General features: G+C 41.8%; 1 protein-coding gene across 8 annotated transcripts in view; it reads right to left on the bottom strand.

Annotated features, from left to right (window-relative positions):
• Window positions 1-1,963: 1,963 nt before the first annotated feature.
• The window catches only part of FLNA (filamin A), a 1,106,834-nt gene continuing 1,098,232 nt past the window's right edge, over window positions 1,964-10,565 (bottom strand). For all 8 annotated transcript variants that reach the window (XM_044080337.1, XM_044080332.1, XM_044080334.1 and 5 more), the window contains 2 exons: window positions 5,071-5,274; window positions 1,964-3,303 (listed from right to left, as the gene is read on the bottom strand). In XM_044080337.1, coding sequence (XP_043936272.1) covers window positions 3,116-3,303; window positions 5,071-5,274 — 392 coding nt within the window. In that variant the 3' untranslated portion in view covers window positions 1,964-3,115. The remainder of the gene's footprint in view (window positions 3,304-5,070; window positions 5,275-10,565) is intronic.

Raw genomic sequence — 10,565 nt, 5'->3', positions numbered from 1 at the left:
ACCGCAGGATCCTTAGTCAGAGTTTTGCGGCATACTGGACTCCGAAAGGGTCTCTGTAGCGGCCTGCAAAACAGAAGCAGGCATCAGGGGCTGCAAAAGCGCCTGAGTACCGGAGAACTGACTAGCTTAACGGAAGAGTCTGTAGATTTGAACCTTTGCGGTCTCATTCTGAAAAAAAAAAAAAAGAATCTGTCGGATGGCTTACCGAAGCCATATCAGAATTAGACTGTAAATGAAAAAATCTTGTTACAATAAGGGCCCAACGATGGATAGTTCTGGTGTTGAACAAAGCACAGAAGCGATGAGGGATGTTGTGGTCTGGGCCTAAACAAGTGGTGCAGTAAGAGTGGAAGTCTGTGGTATTTGCTTTCCACAGGCGAGACCATTAACTCTGACATCGGTTAGTGCAATAAAAAAAGATCCCCAACGGGGTAATGGGCTTTAGAAGACTTCAATTCTGGTATACAAAAACTCCGGTAGCGGATGACCGGCACTCGTGTGAACTGCTTCTGCTTCGGGCTCCATGGCAAGACAGACTATGTAATGGCGTCGGCTGCCTTACTTTATACTACTGACGACCTGACATCAGTCCTCAAGCAACAGTAACCAATGCAGAAATACTAAGTCTCTGGTATTCAGCTGGCCTAGGGCTACCCTGGCAGGGATAATCCAAATGCGATTACTGCAGCAGTGAAACACGAACATCTGCTTGGAGGAAACCAATTAAGGCTGACCTACTTTTAGTACCACTACAAAACACTAGGTGGGATAGTCTTTCAGGGACCTCAAATGACCTCTTCGGCCTACTACAATGTCCATGACCTCCTAGAAAGATTAAATTCCCAACAAGACAAAACCACAGTATTTTAGGCCACCTCTGCCATTTACCAGTATAAAATACTAACTATGCAGAACAGTGCACCATTCACTTCCTGAAAGTGATGGGCCTATCCAAAAAGCAGGAAAGGGAGACCCAGTACAAAACCCAAATAGCAGTAAGTAGTCCATAGACTGCTCCTGATGGAGGCTAACCATGCTAAAGTTATCGTTCTCAATACCTTAGCATTACCCTTCTAACAAGGTGGGGGCTATTCCTTCTGGCAACAATTTGCTGTTGACAAAGTGACCTCAACATGACTACCTACTCTGAATTGTCAGCTAGCAAGGATGGTGAAAACTTGACCTTTAGCCTTGTCTGAGGATAATCTACATCTCTGGTGTTCCCTGGTCTTCAAAGGTTGAATTGCCTCAAATCAAAAATTTGCAGGCCATTTTCATGTCAGTGGCGGACTCAAAATATACTGTTCATTTTGGGATGTTACTAGATTTTCCAAAATCTTTGAGCAAACTGGTATAGACTATAAAAAATTTCAGAAAGTGCAAAAAACAAATTTTAGCAGCTTAAGCACAAATCAATTTTATCAAATGGATGCAAGGATCTTACCATTTCTTCTCACTGGACTTGCAAATACCTGTGGTAGCATCTACAAAAATTAAAGAAATCAATAGCACTCTGGCAGAAGTGTTTACTGAATAAGATTCAAACTATTACCACACAAAACGGTCCCTTCAATACATAGAGATTAGCAGTTCACCCATATCTCAATCTGGAGATTACGTTTTATATACTGTATAATGTCCTCTAGAATTATTCCAGGAGTGGCACGCATACTAAACTAGTATTAGTAATCTCAACTTGATTAAACTCTTGCTTTAAAATTTTGCCTATATTACTAATGATCACACACTAGTTGTCAACTCTTCACACAAGCAGTTTGGGTAGTAGTACCTTACACAAGATCTGATCTGCAAGCCAGATGTAAAAAGTCTTCCAACTAGCCAGTCCACTTACTTGGTTAAGAAAACACATGCAAGACATTTGAAAAGCAACAAGTTAAACATTGCATTGCCAAATGTGTACACTGTACAAGCCAGTTATTTACACAATGAATGACAAGGCAGAGACAGAACAGAATTTCTTTTTATTAACATTACGATTTTGAGGCAAATACTGCAAGTCTGTGTGCAGAGAAAGAGGATGATGGCAAGTTGGTAAGCAAACAGCAGCATTACAGTAAAAAAAACCCAAGTTACCACTGTGCACCTTGCGTGTATAAAACTATTTTGGACCTGCAGTGCGAGAGACACAAGACAGGTTAGCAAATGTTTTAGTTTCACTGATGGGACAGGGAGTTTAAACATGTATAAACATGTACAAATAAGTCCAAACCACAGTATTTTTATGCCACCTCTTCAGCCAGTTAACAGTATAACACAGCTTAAACATGTCTAAAGCTCCACGGATAAACAAAATGCTCATATGAAATGCCTGGTGTGGGCTCCCTTAAACTTGATTTGGCACCCCACAGAGCAGTGCAATGCCAGACTCAACTGCAGAGGAGTTAATGCCGAGAAGTATTGGCAACTACACTTTAAATCTTGCTACACCATGCTTTGGTTCAGTTGCAGAATGTGCCCTATCCCTCATTTTTATGAACATTTAACCACAGAGAACTTGTGCTGCACTGACTAAATTTATACATGCTTTCCTCTCTGCCCACTCAGCAGAAGGGAACAAACTGAAATCGCAGTGTCCCCACTAAAGTGAAAGATGCAAAGCCTATTAACTCTGAAGGGGAATACCACAGTATTGATATGACAAACCGTATTAACAGCAGATAACAGCTTACAAAAAAAGCTCCTCCAGAACTTTACCTAGTGTCAAAATATTAGCCAAGATTTAAGGGGTGCTGGTAGTTTAAAGCTGCATTCTTTAAAAAAAAACAGTACCATGAACAAAGGCAACTTGTCTTTCAAGACTTCGTCAGACTGGGCAAATCTTTTAGCGCAGGTAGCCTTCTACAGCAACCCCAGTCATAAATTGTGCAAACATCTGAGGGGGAGTAGTCCGTGTTTCAGAGTTCAGGCACCAGTATGAAATAGTTTGGTTCCTTTTGTCCTCTCCTAATCTGGCCCGTGCCCATGTGTCAACAAAGTCCCAACATCAGTCAAGTTTCTCCCCACCCCAAAACATTCCGATAACATGTCCAACTCATGTTTTGGTATATGTACATAAAGTACTTCTAATAGGGGACTGTCCACTGGAAGGCAGCAATTACGGCACAGAAACATGAAATGGGCTTCCAGGAATGTGGTCTTCTCCCCACTTGACAACCAGGATGTACTCTCCCTTTTCTTTCAGTAGGTAGGTCACGTTATATAACCTGTTGCCCATGTGCTTCACAACAATCTCTTCACAAGGAACCTTTGGCCCATGAACACCAACCAAGAGCATGTTGTTACCTTGAAAGAAAAGTTAAAAAATCAAACCATTAGTACAACCTGCCATATTATACAAAAAGACCAACTCTGACAATGTCAAATTCCACATTCTGCAAGTCTACAAAAATGCTTTACAATGTTGCAGCAGCCCCCCCCCCCCCCCCACAAAAAAAAGTCTTTCAATTCAGAGCAAAAGGCATTCTCAGAATCTTAGAACTGCTTGTGATGATCCCACACTTGGCCAATAATCAAGGAGCCTGAATCCTCGCCACCGACACAGGAGAGGGGCATTCACTTTGTATACAAATGAATACACAGTATTTCCAAATGCTGATCTCTGCATAAAGCACAATTTTCCTTAAGAAGGACAGAGGACATACATACAGCCCGGGGGTCTGGGTGTCCATCTCCCTTAAGGTCCCCAATAAGATTCCCCACTGGTGCACAACTCATCTGCATCAGTGGGAAGTCCTCAGCAGAGAGACCAAGCAAAGTCCTCCACCACTGAAACCACTGCTGTGTGTCAGCTACTTGGACAGGGACACTCACAGACTTGATTTGCACACACACAGGAAAGGCTGGCAAAGATTTACTAGCTATGCCCCCTTCTGCCCAGACTATAAGGTAGTTGCCACCAGGCACTACAAAGCCAGCTACCCAAGGTTCTTGCAAGGGTACCCAATTGAATTCAGTGAAATACAAATGGTAGTTTGAGCAGCAAGGCTTTCAGGAGTGGCCACAGCTGGCTGTTAAATATATGCATACACAACTTAATTTTCTAGGACCAACCACAGTGTAAAGTTTAAATATATTTAATAAATCAAATATCTATTCACAGTAAACAGTTTCAATTACAGGGAAAATTGAAAATAACAGCTGGAAAAAGTAGTCACAGTTACAGAAAAAACAATCACTAATCTTACATCCCCCCCCCCAAAAAAAAAAAACCAGAATACACAGAATGCCTAGTCTCCCTGAGAGACTTCAATATATCTTATTTCTGGGTTGATTACATAATGACATCACATCTGGTCATCTGACAGCTTCCCACACCATTACCAACACTCAAAGCTGCTAGTACTTTAGAACCTGTGTGACCATACATATAGGGCTTTAACTCAGTTCTGCAGCTGCTGGAAGTCAAAACAATTTCAACCCTCTAGCCTTCCAGAGTAGCAGTTAGCTCCCTGCTACAGAATGTCTGCTTCCCAGGCATTTTGTCCCTGGCTGCAACCAGAAGTGTTAAGATATCTGCTGTCCCAGTATCCTCTATTAAAACATACATTTAATTCAGTCACAATACATGTACATTTCTCTTCCTTCTAGCAGGGTGCACTGTTGGAAGCATTTTAATACAAGCAAACCTGACAAAATACATTTTCAGCACAAACAAATCAATTTGATATACAAATGACTATTTACAAATTCCGGCTAGCTGTGCTGGCATATGTTACAAACCCACTGCCCTATTTATCCTGGCATGGCTGGCGGTACCTCTTAGTCGCACCTGTATACAAGAAAACCCAGTTTCACATCAAGAGTTAATTTTTTGCTGTTCTCCCTCAGTGACTAATCAAGTGTACTCAAAGCACACTGCTTCTAGTGGCTTGCAGGCTCCAAACATGTTAAACCAAAGCAAGTTTCACAGAAAGCCTTCTTAAATCAAGGCCACATAACAGGTCTTCCAGAGAAGCTTCTACAAAGCTACCCTCCTACGAGTCCCAGCAGCTTTAACATACTCCGCTATTTATTTACTTTATACAAATCACTTCAAATTTTATTACCAACCTGCTTTGCTGCAGTCCACAGAGAAGGAATTCTTCTGACCCACGAAAGCTTTGTTGAGGCCATGTCCCTTGGCAGTGACTTTGCTGGCATCTGATGCATATCTTGGCAAGGCGGCCTGCTGCAGGACTGCATCTGCTTTGGGGATGGAGTCCACAAATACAGAGGACGTCTCATGAAGGCTGTGTGTTGTTACTAATCGAGGTCCTAAGTGAAAAAGAAAATATTTTAGCTCAAAAGAAACTCGCTACATTTGCCTGAATAGATACAAGCTAAGAAGCCATTTTATTAGTTCTACACTAAAGTTTATATACATAACCAGCCAGCTGCAAATAATAAAGGCAGGCAGACCAGACATAACTAGTTACAAAGTAGAACTTTGAATTGTTACCTGCACTGGTTGCATCAAACCTCAACAGTAGTTTAGTATAACTAAGCAATGTTACAGATTAAAACAAATGAGCAATATTGTAAGTGGTCTAAGACCAGACCTCATAAGTAGTAGCAGCAGCAGCACAAATTGAAAGGCTTCAGGTTTCTCTGGACATCTACAGCATGATGTGTGAACGTAATAGTTACAGTCTTCATGACACTGAGTATGAGCTTAACTGCGACATATATGGTTATAACATGCTGGTTAAATGGACCAAGACCAAAACAGAACATGTCGCTTTATAAAACACAAATGTATGTACCAAGGGTAATTTTCTAAACAAGATGGTCATTATAAAAGTTAGGGCTAAACTGCAAGCAGCACATGCACCTACACCCCTTCCATCTGGATGAACATATTCTCTAAACCAACAGGCATTTTAAAGACTGGCTAGTTTCACATCAAGTAGGGGGTATACATAAACATACCTACAGTATGTTGAGCAATGTCCAAATGTGGCTACCACCATATGGAGGAACTACATCAGCACTCCACATAATGCAGCAAAAGTGCACATGCTAAAGTGACAGCTTCCAGACCAACACCAGACAGGAGGAGGTAAGGCATTGTATATACCTGTTCTATATACAAGATACTTTCATGTCCCAGTACCTACACAATTCACAGGTAATGTAAACCACAAGCAATCAATACACAAATGGCACAGAAGTCAGCCTTGTTACAGTCAAGGATTTAGTTCTGCTACAGATCAGGTGTTCCAACAGGAGTGTACCAGTGTGGGTGGGAACAGTTTGGCTTAATACTGCTGTCAGCACAAAGCATCACAAGATGAAGCCTAGCATTAAAATCACCCCATTTTACATGGCAAAAGGCTTAAATGTGCCCTTCTGCAATGGAAGCAGACACTATTGGTATAAGCCATAAAGTCCATACATTCTATGCAAGACTGCTGAAGGCACAAAGCTAACCAATGAGGCCCACCAATCTTACCTAGGTCCTACTCTCAAATAACTGGACAATATTACATATCCTTTCATAACTACAATTCATATTTACACTTTATGCAATTTCCATGAGCAACAATTTGCTTATTCCTTCCCCACAACTATATTGCCCTTTCCTATTTTTAAATCATACTAGTAATTTTCATTTGGTACATCTTTCTGGTAAAATAATTTACAGAGATTGTTATCACTGTCTAGTGTAATTTGTCTAGAAAGTAGATGTAGTCATTAGAATAGTTTTGACGAGGCTGATCTGTTAGGATTTTTGTTGAAGTTTGCCATATTATACTCAAGTCTTAAACAACTGAACAGGGACCCCATGTAAAATCTTTGCTACTTAGGGATGTCATTTGCCTCATGTAAGAGCTCAATTTTGATATTTCAACTACTATACATGAGAAGTGTGCATAGCACTCCTTTGTGGGCAAAATCAGTCCAGGTGACTCGTTTGATTACCATGGATATCTGAAAGGTCAGAAGGAGTAGGATTAGCCTAAGCAGCTCATGCCAACTTGATCATACTTTGGGAAGGGACTCTATTGGGTGCATAGGAAACTGGTGTCCAGGCACTGTGCTTGGATTGGTTGCGCTGGCTCACTCATCAGTGGGAAGTGCTGCTATGTACAGGCAGGGAAAGAATGTGTATGGGATCATGCAATCTTCATACTGATGAGACAGCAAATGAGTCAAGCACAATGCCATTGTCAGGGCCTGAAAATCACTAGATTCTTGCTACCAGGGGATCATTTAAGCTTTCTATACAAGAAATTTTGGGCTGTAGGGCTTAACCCACAGCACCTAGCTCTTACCTCCAATGGTGAGAATGAGCCAAGTAGCTGTAAGAGGAGGAGCAATGGGACAGGTCCTAGGGAGGTCAGGAAAGGAAACCAGCTCCGCAACTCCGGAATAAGGCTTAAAAATTCTGACTTCTTGCATCATTTTGCAGACTTGGAAAAAATACAAGGCCGTACATGACATTTTCCTGAAAGGAACCCCAGTCCCCACAATTCCAATTGCTTTTATGCAACTATGCAGTACATTCATTCTACCTATGGTCCAAGACATGGTTGGAATGAGTATAGTACTAGGTCAGTCCTACCTGTTAAAATCATGTTCGGGCACACTTTCTTTAAATTACGCAGGATCTACTCATACTGTTTAGCTGATCACAATACAATTATCAAACTTGTGCAGGAATGCCGATTACTGCATACCTTTACAAAACAGTCCAGAACTCTTTACACTCTAGAACAGCAGTACTGAAATTAAAACTTCCATAGTCAAGAATGTAGATACATAAAATATTCTAAAAACTAAAAAACTAGTGTACTAGCAATTCAGAAAAATGCATTTTGTACTAAACTTTGGTTGTACTGGTTCTGGAACCTTTAAACAGTAAAGTACCAGCTCTTAATGCATGGACTTCACGAGCTTCAACATACTAGAGCCTTCTTGCTTTTAGTACATTCCAGGCAAAAATTCTTTGTATACACTGCCCCAGGTCAGAGGAGTAGTCCGCTGCCACATGAAGGATGAAAGATGGCTTCTATCATAAGGGGTGATTCAAGTGTGTTTAGACTTCTAACACTGTTCAGTTCACTCAAAGGGACTAAAGGGTGTCAGCAGTGGGCAGTCCCTTGATTCTACTAGAGAGATACCAGCAAGTCTGCCTGGCCACAATGCACAGATTCCTCCCATGAGGGTGACCACATGAGCAGGGTAAAGTTCCAGGCTGGGGGAAAGAGTTGTACCCCTTCACTCTTCTCTACTGTCAGACTCCTGAAGCTTCAGGGCCACTAAATGAACTGACGCCTGGGTTGCAGCCATTGCTCCATTTCTCTACTGCATGGTACAAGGGTACACATCCCTACTACGCATTTAAAACCTCCTATACTAGGCATTGCAGAGGGGGAACTGGAACAGTGGATCTGTCATTTCAAATGTCCCTAGAGAAGGATGCTTGTGTAAAAGCATGCCAACGCCCACCTAAATACTGATGCCAGACAACTGCACTAACAGTTGCTCAATTCACTGTTGCCTAGTAACCACCTGCACTTTCCCAAACATTGAGTGCTGAGTTAACATGCTTGGTAATCCCCCCCCCCCACCCCCACTGCCTTACTAAACACAAATGTATTGCACTACTTGATATATTATCTATGTAGCTAAATGCATGTCTAAAGGGTAGTCACTCCACTTACCCTGCTACATCTGGACCATTTTAAAGATACCAGATTAAGGGGTACTAGTTCCATTTCCAAAGTTGATTACAAATGCCCAACAGATCACTTTTTGCTATTTGGCAATTGATTAATATAAATGGACAGCTGCTGGTGATTACTTTGTCATTAACAGTGATGCTTCAAGACGTGTACATAGCATATATGCATACCTTCATTTACCAGTCTACAAGACTGCTGCAATGTCCTTACACAGGTCAGGAGCGGCCTTAAGTCGACTGGTGCCCTAGGCAAAAGGGCTCCACAGCACACCACACCACGTGGTGCCCCATTCTGTTCTTACACCACAAACACTGAAAAAGTGCCCTTGCTACAGCAGCGCCCTAGGCGTCGCCTAGTTAGCCTATGCCTAAGGCCGGCTATGACACAGGTGAAGCAACAGTCAACCTGTGGTCCTGCCTGTACCCTTAACAGTTCGGTTGGCTGTCAGCTCTACTGGCTTGCACCCTAAAGAGACAGCAGACTATTGTTCATACGACCATACCAAGTTTCCCCAGTGTCTAGGGTGCTACGCAAAGGTAAATTCAGTCAAAATGTAGGCTAGAAGTACAATGACACCTTCAGAAGTCTCCAACAAATGAGGAATAGTGATAATATCCACCCAGTTAAACATGGTCCTAGTATTAGCAAAATTTGATTTGAACCTCTTATGGCTGGTTTCCATGAGTCTTAAGAGTACTTTATGAAAACTTAAGTTCAGTTCTGCAAGCATGTCCTTGTGTAGCCTTCAAAAGAATTGAGGATATGCTACACCACTTCTGGCCCAGTTTGGCACAATCACACTGCCTCCAATATGGCAGCTACAGCTTTTACTTAAGTTCTTGTTTAGGCCCATGCTGCCCCAATACCATGTCAGACATCTTCTGGAAGCAGTCAAGACAGTCTGAGGGGCTGGGCATAAAGTGTGGCCTGCAATCAAAACAGAAAAGGGTGTTCATGCTAATTCAGTGTCTGTGCTTTTGGTTACAAAAAAATGGAAGTTACACTTGGCACCTCAATATAGATTTCAAAGCTGAAAGTTGGAGAGCTTGATGCAAATAAGGGATACTTAGGGATGGCAGATAATGGAATGCCCACCTCTCAGTCGTATGGATTTCAGCTTGCTTAAAAGAATGCAGCTAGGCAGTGGCCCAGGGATCACGGTTTTGTCTGCAACTCCTATATCAGGTAGATATTTGAATACAGATACTCATGGATGAAAAACTTAAGTGTACCTACTACCAACCAAGCAGAGCTTCAGTTACACCTGAATCACTTGTATCAGTGCTTTGAAAACTCAGGTTTTCAACTCTTACAAATGCAAAATTGACATCTAACATTTAAATAACTAGTACCCTTATTTTACAATAATTCTGGAGTCATGCAAAGTACTGGCAGATAGTGTCAAGTCTCTCCCAAATGATGCTTCACTACTAACCTGAAATCTTACTTCGACAAATTAGGTCCTTTTGGCAATGTACAAGGTCCCATCCCTCCAGCCTTACTGTAACAGGGATGGTACCTGTCCCCATAGCTCTGGGCATACAACCAGAATGGTAAAAGTAGACCAATTCCATTCTAAAATGACTGAAGCAGCTCTATCACAAACACTGGAGTTGCATTTGACTGAACGTATGCAGGGGAGGACCTAGGTTTTTGACATTCTAATATGGAATCAAGGCTCATCGTGACAGCACACAAGATCCCAAGCAATTAACATTCTATACAAGGTAACTTGCTCAATGAGAAAACGTCTGGGTGAAACAGTTGACAGATGCTGAATACAGAGGCTCAAAAGAATAAAAAACATTAGCACATAAGGGAGTGTAGGGATACGGATAAATGACAAGGGGCATGAAAATTCAAGGTTTAGTGTTTGGA

Source organism: Protopterus annectens, chromosome 8.part0 (genome assembly GCF_019279795.1).
Source record: "Protopterus annectens isolate FY-2018-M chromosome 8.part0, PAN1.0, whole genome shotgun sequence".
In the NCBI taxonomy this organism is placed as follows: Eukaryota; Metazoa; Chordata; order Ceratodontiformes; family Protopteridae; genus Protopterus; species Protopterus annectens.
The sequence above is the reverse complement of the archived record's forward strand: the minus strand, read 5'-3'. Positions and strand labels throughout refer to the sequence as shown.